This window comes from Hippoglossus stenolepis, chromosome 14 (assembly GCF_022539355.2).
Source record: "Hippoglossus stenolepis isolate QCI-W04-F060 chromosome 14, HSTE1.2, whole genome shotgun sequence".
NCBI lineage: Eukaryota > Metazoa > Chordata > Actinopteri > Pleuronectiformes > Pleuronectidae > Hippoglossus > Hippoglossus stenolepis.
This window is the reverse complement of record NC_061496.1, coordinates 15476533-15492972: the sequence shown is the minus strand read 5'-3', so window position 1 is coordinate 15492972 and position 16440 is coordinate 15476533. Positions and strand designations below refer to the sequence as shown.

The 16440-nt window shown below is 41.9% G+C and overlaps 1 protein-coding gene across 3 annotated transcripts in view; it reads right to left on the bottom strand.

Annotated features, from left to right (window-relative positions):
• Positions 1 to 15480, bottom strand: part of si:ch1073-396h14.1 (disintegrin and metalloproteinase domain-containing protein 10) — a 28219-nt gene extending 12739 nt beyond the window's left edge. Inside the window, exons 1-8 of one of the 3 annotated variants that reach the window (XM_035177636.2) lie at positions 14640 to 15480; positions 13439 to 13586; positions 13122 to 13240; positions 12580 to 12735; positions 7752 to 7837; positions 6482 to 6604; positions 2899 to 2991; positions 1879 to 2047 (exon numbers count right to left, since the gene is read on the bottom strand). In XM_035177636.2, the coding sequence (XP_035033527.2) occupies positions 1879 to 2047; positions 2899 to 2991; positions 6482 to 6604; positions 7752 to 7837; positions 12580 to 12735; positions 13122 to 13240; positions 13439 to 13586; positions 14640 to 14703 (958 nt within the window). In that variant the 5' untranslated portion in view covers positions 14704 to 15480. Of the gene's footprint in view, positions 1 to 1878; positions 2048 to 2898; positions 2992 to 6481; positions 6605 to 7751; positions 7838 to 12579; positions 12736 to 13121; positions 13241 to 13438; positions 13587 to 14639 lie in introns of those variants that run through there. The other 2 variants (XM_047342783.1, XM_047342784.1) reach the window with 2 other exon arrangements.
• Between the last annotated feature and the right edge of the window lie 960 nt (positions 15481 to 16440).

Below are 16440 nucleotides of genomic sequence, written 5' to 3'. Positions count from 1 at the left end.
AATCACAGCCCAGACTCTTCTTGTTTGTGGTTCTCTGTGATGGAACGAGCTGCCAGATGCAGAAATCAGAGCAGAGGCCAGAACCAGAACCTTTTGAAGACTCATCTCATCTGAGAGCGGCTCCTTTCCCAACACCTCCCACAGCCTAACCTGTATAACTAATCTGCACTTCCTAACCTGATCTTCTACACTTAATGAACATGCACAACGCCAGTGAGGCATACAAAAACCAACATTCACGGTAACTTTTGTTTTATTGAATTCTTCTTGAGGATCCAAAGCTCACACTGACATGACAGTGATTCCAGCCAGTGGTGTAAAAGCCCCTCAACAATACAAAACACATTGTGTGGAAAATTACTGTCTGTCGCTCAATTAGTCACAGGAGGGGAAAGAATTTTCCTGGTCGAAATCTGGAGACGTTTGACCCCCAACCCCACAACCATCCAATGACGTATGAACACACGACTTGGAGAGGGCCGTGGAGGAGTCCGCTGTGATTGATGGGGTTGTGTGTGTATGTGTATGTGTGTCTGCATGCTTGTGCATGGTACACCCTGCTGTAGCTGAGGAGGCATCAGGGTCTGGGAGTTTAAGGTGTAGTGGTTGAAAATCTTCCATTACCCAAGACCACTGATGACCTGGTGATAAGTGGGAGAGTGAGACGCTGGAGTTTTCATGGAGGTCAAACATCATCCACGTTTACTGCTCGGCTGTTTCTTTTGGTCGGTCACATGACTGAGAAGTCACAACAATGTCACTGCTACTATGAATCCACTGTGTGTGTGAGTTCCTCACATAAGCTGTTACCATGGCAATCATGCTGTGGAATGCAGTCACCGATCCTCACTAAGACGTCTGGGTGTGGTGTGTATGTGTCCCATTTATGTGTGTGTGTGTGTGTGTGTGTGTGTGTGTGTCAAAGGTTCAGAGCACCCTAATCACATGTCATTTTGGTGGTCTGCTCGCACGCCCCTCTGTTCAGCCAATCAAAAGCCCCGTATGAGACAATGTCCTAGAGACAAGCAAGAAGAACCTCCCACCACAACAATTCCCACATATGTTACCAACTTCCTCCACCACTACAAAACCTCTACGCACACAAACACAGTCTTTGACCAGATTTGTCTGACGTTGGGACAAAATCACATGTGTCATCTTAGTTCTTCTGTGGTTACAGTATGTTGAACTTTATGTTGTGTTCCATCTTCATTTATTCCGACCTTTAACATCTATACTGATGCTTACACCTCTGCAAAAATGTCCCAAGTGTAACCTTTATTTAGATACCAAGATTATTTTGGGGGTTTTGTATGTAAAAAATAAAACCATTTTTTACACACAAAAACTAGGTATACAATAATGTCTCTAATGTTTGTTAATCATATTTCCTAATGATTGGAGTCTAACAGCGGAGGTCGAGGCAGATTTACATGCAAATCACTGTTTGTTCATTGAGGAGTTCAGTCACGTTTTGCTTTTGGTCGCTGGAGCCAAAACACTGCCTGAGTAACAGGCCTGACATGGAAGCTGAACAAGTGCTGCAGCTCTGTGTGCCACAACATCATCTCAGCCAAGGTTGGATTCAGAAGCATTGGCGCTGCAGTGTAAACAACTTGTTGCATCTCCTTGGCAAACATGAACCAGAGATCCAGTGTGCATTTGTAGAGGTTTTTACACCTGCTTTCCCTTTTCTATAATCATCATCAGTTGAATTCCTACAAGTCAACCCTCCAGATTCAGCTCTGTCGTGGTTCAAACAAGTGGCCCTTATTTGGAGACACTGAACGTAACCTGCAGTGATCCTGTGTCACACATGCAGGCCAGAGAGGGAGCAGCGCAATGTGTAATACTGGACACTTTAACACAGTGACTCACCGGCCTTGCCCTCCCAGGCGAGTCCCAGCACTCCGCTGTAGTCTCTGTCAGTGAGCAGGTACGACAGACAGAAGTTCCCCCAGTTGCTCTCAGAGTAAAGACTCAACAGTTTCTCAGGCCCGATGAACCGAGGATATAGAGGACTGCTCTTATCCTCCTCTGTGATCACCTGAGGAAGAAACGGAGTCACGCTCTTAAATCAATGGAGGACATTGTGTAGGACACAAACATTTACTCACTGCTCCACAGCGCTGAGAAAGTAAGACTTATAGAAGACGTATGGGCAGCGCCTGACACCCAGTGGCTTAACCTGATTATCTTAATCAATGCCTCATTGAAAAACCTCCCATTCATGTTAACAAGGTCATGCCATGTTTGGGGATAAAGAATTTAATGTGTGACAGCCAGGATCACTGGTTGCACGGAGTTTTCAGTTGACTGCATCTGAGCTGCATCAGTAGACATGTTAACATGGACACCAATATTCCTTATGCGATTAACACAATAATGTAAACAGTATAGTGTGATAATGTGGAGTATTCACTGCATTTTGCAACATGGACATACGACAGTCATCTACTTGATGATGCATGTCCTGGGTTTGAGCGTACACAAGATGACTGGTACTTGAATGAGTTCACATTACTTAAGTTTTCAAATGGGCGCAAACATCGCAATGTCAATGTTTTCAGAAAGGTCACGGGAACATCAGACGTGTGATGTAGTCGACGTGATGTTGGACCAAATGTCTCCCTCTGTCAACCAGGAGCTGCTTCAGGTGCAAGTTTACGTGCTGGTTGTGTTGGTGACACTTTGGGGGAAAATAAAGAATGTGTCTATGTTGACATGAAACTAATTACACGTGTAAATGAATGGAGTATTCTATGAGCAACTCATGTAAACCTTATAATCACCGTAATGTCTTATTCAGAATGAGGCAGATTATTGGCGTCCGTGTAAACGCAGTCATTCTATGATTTGGGACGATGGTGTGTTTATTTGAGAACAGGAGGCTCTTACAGTGAGAGATTTCACTTTGAAGTTGATCAGCTTGACTCCATCGAAGTCCACCTTGTCGAAGATGTCGTTCACAGCCTGCATGTAGGAGGCAACCTGAGGCAGACAACAGGTTATGTGAGAAAACAGTCCGAAATATCATCAGTAACTTCGCCTGTTTCTGATCCTTCAGGCAGTGGGAGGCCGAGGTTGGCGACACAGAACAACACAATGACCGACAGAGGAGTTTGACAATCACAAGAGCAAATCTTTAACATCCTGTTCTCGTTTTCAGAACGGCTTCTCCTCTGGTGCCCAAACATACGTATAAATCAAGTCCCGCTCCTGATTTATAAAAGGATCATGACAGGTAAACTTTAAGTCCTGGTTATTCGCAGGTTGTTTCCACAGTGGGTAGCACAGCCTGTCACATTCAGAGAGGCACGTGCAAACCAGTCACATGCGCAGGTCTTAGTCTATACAGCAGGAGATGGAAATACAGGAGAGCAGCCCGCTGGGACATGACCATAGATGTAAATATTGACACCTTAGATGCACGAGACACTGAAACCAGGTCAGCTGTGATTGACACAAGCATTTTCTTTACACTCAAAGATCGCATCACAGCATAACTTACATGATATTTTCCCGCCCGCTGTAACAACGGCCTGGGTCTGAACCAGGGACAACAACAAGTGTGAGTGTTTAAGATGGAAAGAATCTGAGGGGGGGCGGAGGAGGTGACGAGAGGACGGACAGCAGGAGAAAAGCTGGAGAGAAAATAAAATACCGTGTCGGCAGAGAAGAGTGAAGGACAAACTGACTGACCTTCCTTTGACCACTGAGAAATTTAATTAAAAATAAGCACAGATGCAGAACAGACTCCACGACAGGAAAAACACAAAGTATAAGTGTTACTCGTCCCAACTTGGCCCCCGGATCAGCTGCTGGGAGCATGAACGTGAATCAATTTGATGACATTCAACATCTGTAAGCTCAGAACCTCGTAGCTAATATGGAATGCAAAACAAATACTGTGTATTGGTTTTAATTTAGAGCAAATTAAAAGTAAATTATATTAATGTTGCTCCTCTGGATTCAGTACCTGGCTAAACTCAGTACTTGAAGAGCTTCTCATGTGACCTCTGACCCCAATCACAAAAGCTTCGTTCAGACATACAAACTTGAACACAGACAGACACTTGTTTTTGCGTATTACACTGAGACAATGCACACACACCAGCAGACAGGCAGCTTTTAACACAGTGGGCTCTTACACCAGATGTCTGTAGTTTCAAACTGACGCAGTTGACGGCTGCCTGCTCGTGCCCACGTTGTTTTTAAAGAAAACACATTTGCGCCCCTTGGGTGTGTTTTAAAGGTTTTAAAATAACATGTGGTCCGGTGCATTGTGGGCACATTAAGCTTCTGTTAGGCTGTGAAAAGTGAATGAACTATTGACCAACAGAAACCTACTTTAAAGGGACAGTTCACCCAGATATTCAAATTCTCTCATTATCTGCTCACCACTATGCCCATGGAGGGGTGGGTGAAGTGTTTGAGCCCACAAAACACTTTTGGAGTTTCAGGGGTAAATCCAAACAACACTGTTTACCCTGTTTATAATTATATATTAATTAACTCTTCTAAGAACAATTCGCTGAGGTACCAGTGCAACCTGGGAGACTGCACTCTTGTTGGTTTGTAGCATTCTCCACCCAAAATATAAACATGCCTGGCACACCATGACAAATCTACTTGCATCAAGAGCTTAGATCATTAATATCTTAGATTACATATAAAGATAGAAGACGGCCAAAGCATCTAAAAAGTCACCTACTGGCTGGCTGCAGTGTTTGTTAATGGAATGGACATGGACTAAACTAATAAGTCAAAGTACATGTTCCATAAATACATTTTTGGTTTCTGCCGTTTCAGTTTTTATAACACAGTTATTTTTTATTGGTTTTGTATAAGTTTGTTTTTAATTAGTTATTTGATTTGTGTTTATTGAGTCTATGGTTAAAATAGATCCCAGTATGTGACTCCAGTTTGAATTCACTGCACGTCAGCTGACACTGAAACAAAGATCGATTAACACCTAAAATTATTCGAAATCAAAGTAAAAAAATGTTTTAATTCTAGCTGTATAAGAAAATTCTTCTGAAAGTTAGATTGGTAGATTTTACCACATGGACCAACTCCTGCTCTGTGAAGCTGAGAGAATCCTTCAGTATTTCAACAAAGTCAAAGGTCAAGAGCATGGGACTAAGGGTTGGAAATGTTTGACATTTTAAATGTAATGAGCCACCTCAGAGTGTATTAAATACCAGAGGGAGGTCACTATATCTTCAGAAGAGCTGGTGTTTTTGCCCGGAGTCGATCATCTCGGCTCCTGCTTAACCTCAGAGTGAAATTCTTATGTCTGTTGCTTCATACTGGAGCTGCTTGGTGCAGCTGAGGGGTGGGGGGGGGGGACAGGACCAGCTACCGGCTCCGTGCCAGGCTGCCAAATGTCGGCACTCCATGTCCTTGAAGACAGAGAAAGTTCTCAACGTCGTCTCTACCCCCCCTGTGAGGTATACCATGACAGCTGTGTGCATCTGAGCAGGATCATGGCACTGAGCCCTTTACTTTGCCGTACAGCAGCAACAGAACCGTCGTTTATATAGTAACATACACTGTACTTCAATTTCTAATAATGATGTAAAATTCCTCCTTTAAATCAAAGCTTAAAATGCACAGTCCCTGATTTTACCTACTTTTTTTATTGTGATTATGATTGTTGGTCATGCTTAAATTTCTGTCACATGTTTAGTCTTTATTCTTTTATAACTGTGTTTTCATATGTATGGTTTTTTTATGTGTTTTCACATGTTTTAAGTTTTTTATTTGTGAAGCACTTTGTCTAGTGCTATTTAAATAAAGATACATATTTTTTAATTAAAATTGAATAATGACCATAATGACCACCCTTGCCAAACAAAATGTTCCTTTAACCAAAAATGAAGAGAGAAATACTAGAATATTTCACCTGCGATCACAGATTCACTGTGAGTTTACAGAACACTCAGACTGGATCAGTTCAAATATATAAAAATATTTAAATTCGGTTTTCAAGACAGAAGAAAGAACTCTGATCTAGTGGTGAATAGCAGCTGATACACTTTTAAATGTATTTGGGTTTTTTTGTAAACACAAGCAGGTAAATTGAACCCTGCTGCTACATAGTTTCACTTGTTTGATTGAGATAAGATTTTAGGACAAAGAATTACATCAACTGACCTTTGATAGTGGCAGCATGTACCCTAAACACAGGACACTATATTCAGACACAGGTTTGTAAACAAAGCATGGGTTGCGCAACCAGCAGCTGAGGAAATCCTGTTGTGTTCCGAGGCTCCTGCTGGATTTTCCATTACACTACGCTCTGGTGTGCCCTGTTTTCTAAAGGCCTGGACTTCAGGCAGCTCAGGTATCAGCGGCATCTAAATACACCAGTCTCAGTCCACAGGTATAAGGGATTAGGATTTATGTGTTTTGGTTCATATGAAGTATCACATCTTGTCAAAGTGATTGATGATGTTTATAGATTTGAACTTATCACCTGAGCCACGACAGCTTTCACAGAGTTGAACTTCTTGTAGTAGAGGTGGTCGGCATGGAGGTGAAGCAGGCAGCTGGTCTTTGACTCATCCAATGTCCTCTTAGACCGTCTCGCTGGCGCCTCCTGTAGGAGAAAGTTGCACGGACAGATTGCAGTTGGTCAGATGGTAGGAAGATTAATGACAAAGCCTGCCAAGTCCCCAGGATACATTTAAATGTCTCCTCAGATTTATGGTTTAATATGTTCCCTGGTTTTCAGGTGAAGCTCATGAGTTCACATCATTTCAACACGTTAAACACATAGTCTCCATGTCGGCACACTGCTGATACTAGTGTCCCAGCAGGAGAGCAGGCGTGAAGTGACCAGAAGGCAACTTGGACTCTCCACTGGGAACTACATCTGCTCAGACCATTTCATTATCACACGGTGGAAATGATCTCCACCAGCAGGCATGTTGTTCAGAATGGACCCGCACCAATGTCCAGACATCTACCACTGTGGACAATGGACACTGAGACCACCACCTCGTCGGTCGAACACATGGGACACCCAAGGGAGAGATACACTGAATGGAATTTGCAGATGTTTATTCCATTATACCTGTTTTTGTCATTTCAAGTATTCAGGTCTTCGTCAATGTAGGTTAGGTCCACAGAGAAGCAGCTTGTCTCTGTGCAATGTTCTTTGTCTAATTACCTCCGGCAAGGATGTTATGTTTTCATCTGCATTTGTTTGTTTGTCTGTTAGTTCGCAGGATTACGCAAAAACAACTTAACAGAGCACCATGGAACTTGGTTAAAGGATGTGATATGGGTCCAAGAAAACCCCCGAACCCAGGGGACAGATCCAGGTTTATTTCACTTTAACATTGCGAGATAAGGTGTTTGCAACGCTTTCATTGATTTATCAGGTAATAATTCATGAATCTTGATGAGTCAGTCATGTTCAGAGGACTGATATCTATACGTTTGTGGAATATGTGCTCTACTGAGTGCATTCTGATTCTAACAGTTGTCTTTATGGCCATGTAATTTGCCGTTGGTGACCAAGCAAGCTACATCAAAGTGACAGAGTGAATGATGACCCTCATCAATTAGGTCACTTTTAACAGACTCGTCGGTGAAATCACCTCAGAGAGACATTTCCTGGGTTGGAGTGAATTGGCTGTAAATGTTGCAGACGAGGAACTTTTGAAGCCAAAGAAAGAAAAAAAATGAAGACCAGTGTGTTTGTGTGCGTCCTCACTGAGGTGATGTCTGGACTGCCCTACCTCATCGGGTCTGAGGCTTTGGGCGAGGACGTTCAGACGATCTGCACCACAGATTCCATCAGAGCCGGGTGTCGTGAGTGGCAGGACTGCAGAGAAACAAACAGACACTGATGCACACGTACACTCAAAGGATTACATTTACTCTTGTTTAGTAAAACACACACGAAGATACACAGTGAAACACAAACAAGACCAGGGAAACAATGTTGTGGGTGAGTTTGTACCTGAACATGTTTGTTCCGTCGGGGGAATGTTTATTAAAGCCATGATGACTCATTGGATTGTGGACGTGCGTGTCCCCAAATAAAACAATGAATGAATAATTGGAGGAAGATAAAACCTGGGGCTTGGTTTAACCCTCTGCCGTTCATTTGTTGGAGCAAACAGGATATTATGTAAGATCAGCGCACAAATAAACACACCTGTAACGTGGACCAGGGTCACAGCCTGATCTATGGAAAATGTTTGTTTAAACTGAATTCATCACTGTAAATGTGTTGCTGTGTGTGTGTGTGTGTGTGTGTGTGTGTGTGTGTGTGTGTGTGTGTGTGTGTGTGTGTGTGTGTGTGTGTGTGTGTGTGTGTGTGTAATTACTCTCACTATCAAGGTCCTGAGGGAAGCTCCTTTGTGCAAATAGAGTCGTTATCAGACATGAGAGTATTTGTGCAGTGGAGGTGAGCTACATGATGAAATCAATAAAAACTTGTGTGACTTTAATTGAAAAAGTTTGTGCTTTATTCTGACTTGTTTTCTAATATAAGTCCATAAATTGCTGTCAGACGTGCACTGAACTCCAGGTAATCTCTTGAAATTACCCGGAGCATCTGTGTGTCAGAGAGCAAATGTTTGAGTAAGTTTCCCCACAAATTTGTCTCAACTTTCACTGCCAGGGTCCAAGTAAAATTTCTTGAAAATGTCACTGTGAACCCGTTACATCAGGAACATTCAGAGCGAGAGAGTGGATGTGTTTTGGACGTTTCTCACACACAACGGACATGAAACTGGAAGAAAACAAATATCTGAAAAAGAGGAGTCACACACATATCCAATTATCTTCGGGGCCAAAAGGATTTCATGAAACATATCAGGTTGTGGAACAGCTATAGACAACAAGAGCTTTATCGATCATTTGCCTGCAGTTTCACAGACAAGTTTTTCTTGCATTAGAAATATTCTTCAACTGTTTGTCATGCAGAAACAATAAGTCCAGAGATCATTTGGAATCAGCTCCTTAGTGACCAACACATCGAGCAGCTAACATGGGCAGAAGCACACACACATTCTCAGACACTTGATAAATAGAGGTGCCACATGTGGAAATCAGTGCAGGGGTCTGGAGTGGGGTCCTTAGGGGGCGGCCTGTGGAAAATGCTGTGATGGCTTCTGGTTTGATTTCACTAAAACAATTTCATCGTCTGCGATTTGCAACACCTCTGGGACGTCTGTCTCGCTCAGACTGATGCAACAAGGATGGGATTGCAGTTATATTTGCATAAACTGGCTCATTGCGTTGTACTGGACAAGTCTGAGAGTTCCACAAAAATGAGGCCAGAAGGATGTCATTGCAAAAGAGAGTGTGAGGGTTATGGTGAGAAGCTGTGGGGGGTTTATGAATAAAGGGGAAACTGTGTAAGTAAAATGTAAAGGACTGGACATGTTTCATAACCATTCAAAAATAATGACAATAATATGTTTCACTGGAGTTACGCACAAATCCAGACCAACAGAAAAAAAGACAAAACTTTCCCAGCTACATAAATAAAGAAAAAATGGCTTTGAATTCCACACGTACATAATAATAATCACTTTCACATGTCGTTCACAGTAAAGAGAGAGTGACAGTATCAGGAAATGTTTATTTCAGTTAGCTGGTCACCCAAAATGACAACACACGATTGGATCAGACCATCCAGCGAAAAAACTCCTTCAGCCAATCACAACCCTGCAAGTTGTTCTTTACATGGCATGAGTGGGGGTGGGCTGCCTGGGGGAGGATGGATGGATGCCTAAATGCCGGGCGTCGACCCACTGATGGAATTATTTCCAGACCTTTCTGAAAGCCCATGTTCGCTCTCTCTCTTTTTCTCTCAGTTTGCCAATGACACTACTTGCCCAAGTAGCAACAAGAGACATTTTTCTCCAGAGGAGTGAGCAGAGAATAAGCCTGTAAGTGACCTGAGTATGGAGCCTCTTGACAGGACAAACTGCTGTACGACCACAAGCCAAGAAAAGAAAAAGGATTTTCCCAGCTGAAAAATTAGTGTCACATTCCGAAAGCTGGAAACGAGTTCAACCGTTGAGAGTAATATGGAAAATGTCTGCCAGAGCCTCAGGTCTCCTTCCAGCAGGGAGCTTTGAGTATGTGACAGTTATGAATGGGCTCCACAGCAACACAAAATTACAATCTCACCTCACACTCGCATATATGACACTTTCAATCCCACTCTTGTGCAAGTTTATATTGTTATAGTTACGCAGTTTTGTTTCTTGGGGGCAGACACAACTCTGGCACTACTCTGGCTAAAAAAAGAAGTATTTTCCAAGCAGTATGTCTGTGTGTTATAATACGACAATACCTCAATGTTTGTCTTTCAGTTTCTGCCAATAAATGCCTCATGAATATATCTTTGGGTCAGAGCAAGTGAGTTCTTCAAGCCACTTTGAGCTTGGCCTGAGGTGCCAAGTGCCCTCAAGTGCCCTCAAGTGCCCTCAAGTGCCCTCAAGTGCCCTCAAGTGCCCTCAAGTGCCCTATTGGTGAGATCAAAAATGCCAGATAACCCTAAACATGGAACAAAACTCAGTTCAGTATAGATATCTTCCTTCCACTTCCTCTGTATAATCGCCTATGCGCACCACTGCTAAGGAAAACTTGGGAATCACTCTGATGGAATCTCTGATCTACCCAACAATAACATGGTTCAGACGCTTGGTGGGATGTTTTCTATCTCATGTGTCCAGATCTCATCAATCAACCTGAATCCTCCCCATTTACGCAATTTATGAAGCCTCCATCGGGGTTAATGTGCTGTACTGATACTGTCAGAGTGGTTCTTTGGAAAGAACATTTTAAATGTTATTATCAGGAATTTTTTTCCGGGTATGTTCCCAGATTATGGTATGCAGGAACTGTAACAGCTGTGTCTTTTTCACACTAATGCTAAGAACTGATAAGCTGAAGACATTACTGCAACATCTCAAGGTCAGTGTTCACCCGAGACATTTCTCAAATCCCTCCTGCTTGTATAATGTCATTCGGCCTCAAATCATATGAGGAAATAGATGTTTGAAAATGAAGAATATATATGTGTGAAATCTTAATGAAACCTGAACATTTAATGTTCAAATCATGAGGAAGATAAAACCGGATCCCACCCAAGTTCACTGACAGCTTATTCACTCTCAGTTAGGGGAAGTAATTAATATGTCAGTAGTTAAACATGAACATAAAGTCTGCTGATTTTTAGTTTACATTAACCTCGAGGAAATGTGAAGTTAATACTTAACCTTTTATAGACGTTGGAAGGAGGAAAGTCACATGAAGTTGGGTTTGATTTAGGTCTCTCTCTCTCTCTCTCTCTCTCTCTCTTTTATAGTATGGTAAACTTTAATTATTATTTTATCAACAAAATTACTTACTTTTATTTATATTCTTAATATGATTTGAATGTATTTTACTTGAACATGAACATTCTATTCAGATGTTCTATTAAGCATAGATTATAAATACTGCGCAGGAGTTGCCATGTGTGTCAGAGGTGAAACCTCTTGACTTCCTCTGTCCCAGGGGAATGAAGGTCCTTTATTTAACTTTAAGGAAGTGAAAATACACACAGGAGTGGAAGCATTACATCAGCCCTCCATGTCCCAATTTACCACTTTGTATGGAAGCATTGATTGTTAATCGAAATTTAATCTGCCTGATCTTTCACAGTTTCCTGCAGATACGCTGGCCTGTGAATGATAGAACAGGATGTTGTCAGTCGCAGCGCTCTGTAATTTAAACTTTGCTACGGTTCTGAAAGGGGTTGAATAAATGGCAGGGGGTACAGGGAGGAAGGGAGGAAGGTAGTCACAGTGTCTGTGTGGACCTAATGACAAACACGGGGGGGGTGGGGACGGGCGTTTTTGGCACAATCTACACCATGTTTCCATGAAAAAGACATCTTGGAAATATTGTTATTCTTATGCAAATGTGACCACGCAGCCACCTCGTACTGAACCTCCTCTGTCTCCTCCTACTGTTTCGTCTTCCTCTTTTTTTAGTCGACTACTTCTCCTCCTCCTCCCCTTACAAAAGTCACCCCATCCTCAGTTTATCTTTTCTTTGGCTGGTGCCCACGGTGAGTCCTAACCAACACCCCCCTCAGAGCTCTAAATAGGCTCTGTGAAATCATAACTACACTCTTGCTACAAGTTAAGGGTGAGGCCAGTTCCTTAAACCTGGTAACCTTTGTACGTGCTGGAGCCGCAGCTGCAGAAGCCGTGTGAGAAAGTGCATCAATGAGGATTAGATATATACTGTAGTTGTAGTTTCTGCGAAAGCATCAAGAGGGCTGTGAATCAAAATGTTGAGGGAGATCTACTGTAGCGTGGAATTTCTTCTTGTGCTCTTGCCATCATCACCGAACAGCCAGGAAAAGCAGCTGGGTTTTGGGTTGTCATTTGGAGAATTTCAGCCAGAACAGATCCAGGGTTTCTATTTTTTTGTATTCTGGACACTTGTGAGCAGTTAAAAGTTACCAAGGAGCCAAAAGAAGCATGAAAATGTTTGCTGAGGCAACATGTTCTGAAGTCCCCCCCCGCAGTGGAAAAATGAAAGTTGTCTTACCCATGTCATCCTCATGGTAGATTATAGAGTGGTGATCTGTTTGGCTGCTGGTGTATCTGTGGACAGGCTCTATGTGATAAGTCCCGTTGTCCGTGTGGATGGTTCCCTCAAATTGACCCTGTAACACAGAGCCATGGCAGACTGAGCCATGTTCACCTGCAAGACCAGGTCGAGAGAGATAACAGGTCAGACAGACAGGTGGGAAATGAGCAGGGAGAAGAGATTAGTGAGACGGACAGTTACTAGGTATGATACTAATACGTAATTGTAGAGATTGTAGTCAGGGCTGAAGCATCAGAGACATACAAGAGGTGACATATGAGGCAAGACAAGAAAAAAAGTAAAGTGACCCTAATTTAATCCAATCAGCTCAGATTTCAATATGAGTAATGTCTTAAACAGGAGTTCATCCAGATGTTTCATCCAGATGTTTGATCTGAACCCTTCCGGTTATAAATTACTTTTATATTATCTGATTAATCCCTTTAATTCCTGTGAAATCATTCCAATTGAATTAAATAAAGCTCATCTGTTGCACCAACCTTCCAGTACTCCTGAGTATAAGTGGGAGAGGTCAGCAGATGTGGAACCATTTTCACTGACGACCATGAAATTCTGGGAAAAGGCTGCTGCGCTTCGTTTCAAACGCAGACGGAAAGTTCTGAGAGGAAACAAAGACACAAACAGCTGTGGTCAAAGCTTTGTACTGTGGCGAAAGGTATGCAGACCTGTCAACAGCAGCTCAATGGACCAATCACTGACTAATCGTCCACATCTGTTATTGGGTTATAAACAGAACATCACCATTTGTTTATCAATGGAATATCTATCCAGTTACGTGAGACAAATATGACGCTACCTGTGAAAAGCAGTCAAATCCAGCTGCAGTGTGTATTCCTGAGGTTGTGTGTCTCTCCTGCTTCTCAAGTGCATCCTGTGAAGATCCTCTCTGTCATATGACAAACCCTCATAATGCTTTATATATGGACTGATGTCACTCACAGCACCTGAGGAAAAGAAGATTTTTTTTTTTTTTTATTGTTTTTACTTCGGAGTACTTCTCTAAAGCAACATTTGCAGCAGCTCCTCAAATCACCAAATCAGTCTTTACGCAGACGACATACTTCTGATCTTAGAAGATCCTGACTCGCCATTACAAACATTCCCCTCAATCAATAGCATCCTCACTTGATATTATTGATTATTTTATTTTCATGGCAAAATGTGTCAGTAGCTGTGGGTTTGAAATATGATGGGCCTGCATTGTTATTGTGTCTAAGTTCGCCTTTGTGCCATCCGTGGTAACTCATTGTGTACTCTGATGAAAAATAGATATAGCATGTTGCAGTGGGAGGTATTTCATTCATCCCCATGGTCAAATTCAGATATCCAGTAGCTGACAAAATGGGTCACTATCATAAATGGATCTAAAGTTGTTACTAGGCGTGGGTAATATCGATGCTAAGCTTGATTATGTGTTACTCATAGTGGATGTTTAATATTTCAAATGTGAAAACTTTGCTGAACTAACCATATTTTTCTTTTCTTTTACTATTTATTTACTTTATATAGCATAATGGATTTCAACCAAATCCTGTAAAGAAATGGTCAGATTTGCAATCACCTGAGCAATCTTCGTGAGAACTTTCATTGCAGAGTGTTGACTGTGAAAGTGATGGCTAATGCAAAAAACATGCACCCTCTCGTACAAGGTGTTTTTACTTACTCACCGTTGCCCCGCCTGAGTGAATCACATGTTCTTAAACCTTTAATAAATAGGTAGACCCCACTTAGTGCAACTAAGTAAGCCAACCTCAGTCTACAACAGTCCTAATGGCAGGTTTGGCCCAAGGGCTCCAGTTGAGCTGAGAGGACAAGACGAGACATGTCCACAGAGGAGGCCAGTCCACCACAGCTGCTGAATATTGCATATTCACACTCCTTGACTTAACATGACCCACACAGTGACACCGACACACACACACACACAGCTACACAACCACAAACAACCCAGTCTTATTCAGGGTGCGGTGTGAGGAGATTCACACACACCACGCTACCTGTAATCCACTCACGGCAGTCGAGCACCAGCAACAGCAGCCAGTAGTGTTGAGTCCCCATCATCTCCTCATTGGTGGGTTGTTTTCCTCCTCGCACCACTTTTCTCTCCGTTCTTCATCCCTTCGTTCTTTGCCTCACTCTTCATCAGCCTCGTACCTGCAGTCACACACTGGAATGTGACTGACTGGGAAGCTCAAGCCAGAACTCGGAGCGGAGATATGAACACTGACACGGTGAAGAGACATATTCAGACTTGTTTTGCTTGCAGGTTATGATATGTTAAAGGAGGGGTTTGAAAGAGAGTTGTCGGAGGATAACTGAATTAAATATTATTGTGATGAAGATAAAAAATGATAGGAACATTCAGGTGTTATTAGTTCTGCGTCTACTGTGAATATAGGAATCTAATTCAAAGTGTTGAACTTCCATGTGCACATTGGACAAAAGTAGAATATGGCAGACAATTGAATTGAATACATAACCATAGCAGCCCACAAATCCAGAATAATAAGATCATTGTAATACAGGCATTTGTTCCAGTGCTTCCAGAAACAAGAGGAATAACTTGTGTCACTCTGTCGAGGCTCAGTTAAAGTCGTCATGATGACATTTTTCGAATCAGTTAATCGACACATAAATATTTACATTAAATTCTTTAAGACCGCTGAGCTAAAAATATGTATGTCTTCATGCTAACGGGTCACAATGACGATGCTTAGATGTTTAGCATGAACATGAACTTAGTTAAGAATGTTAGCAACTAACTGTGGCTGATCAATTTCTATCCATCAACTGATTAATTATCTCTATCAATATAGACATAAACAAAAGTAGAGATGAATAAAAGACTCTTATATTGTTAAGTGAAATTTTGACCACTAAAGGATCACAAAAATCGTTATGATGGATAATCTGGATACCATGAAAATCTGTACAAGGTTGTATTGAAATTATTCCATTATCCTCACTGTCCCGACCAAAGTAACCAGGCCGATACAGTTAGCACATATTTCCTTCTTCTGAGTCAAAGTTCTACAAGAGCCAACAAAGAAAATTGTATTCGGACGTCATAGATAATGATAAATGTCAAACTGTGAACTTTCTGAGTCCTGACAAATGAACAGGCCTCCCACACGTCTTATTATAGATCCTTGTGTGGTGGAGAAAGTACTAAAACGGTTCCGAACATGAGAAGGAAGCGATGTGTGTCACTGGGTCAGAGGTGTTTCGAAACAAAGTGGGACAGTTTTAGATCTTTTTGAGGAACAATTACGTGTGAAGAGGAAGTGTGACTTTACTGTATGTGACACAGAAATGAGGTGAATCAAAACAAAGGTTAATAGCCACTTTAAAAATAGACAGTTCTGTAAGGATAAAAAAACAGAAAGTTTGAGTTTGCTAAATAGGAATTAATACACAACATATTACAATATCTCTCATTATCTTTATAAGTGTGTCTCAATTTCACTGTGAAACAACCTCTGCTGTATAAGAAGCAGACAGCAGCTGAGAATTGTATATGTTTCCCTCATGGGATAATGTAACAGTTCAGCTGTCCATGATATAAGTTACAGATATTAACAGTGGAGACACGTTGAAGCTTTTCTAAGAGCATCTCCACAGCAAATACTTAATGTCCTAGTGGCCCAGTTAATCAGATCTGAACCAAATCTGCTTCTCCTGCAAAATCATCAAAATCATAAATAGCTCAGATGAATTGCCAAAGCATGATCATTCTGATTCATACAGAGTAAAGATCAGGGGCACAATGTGTGTCGGCAACCACCAAACTGGTTCATT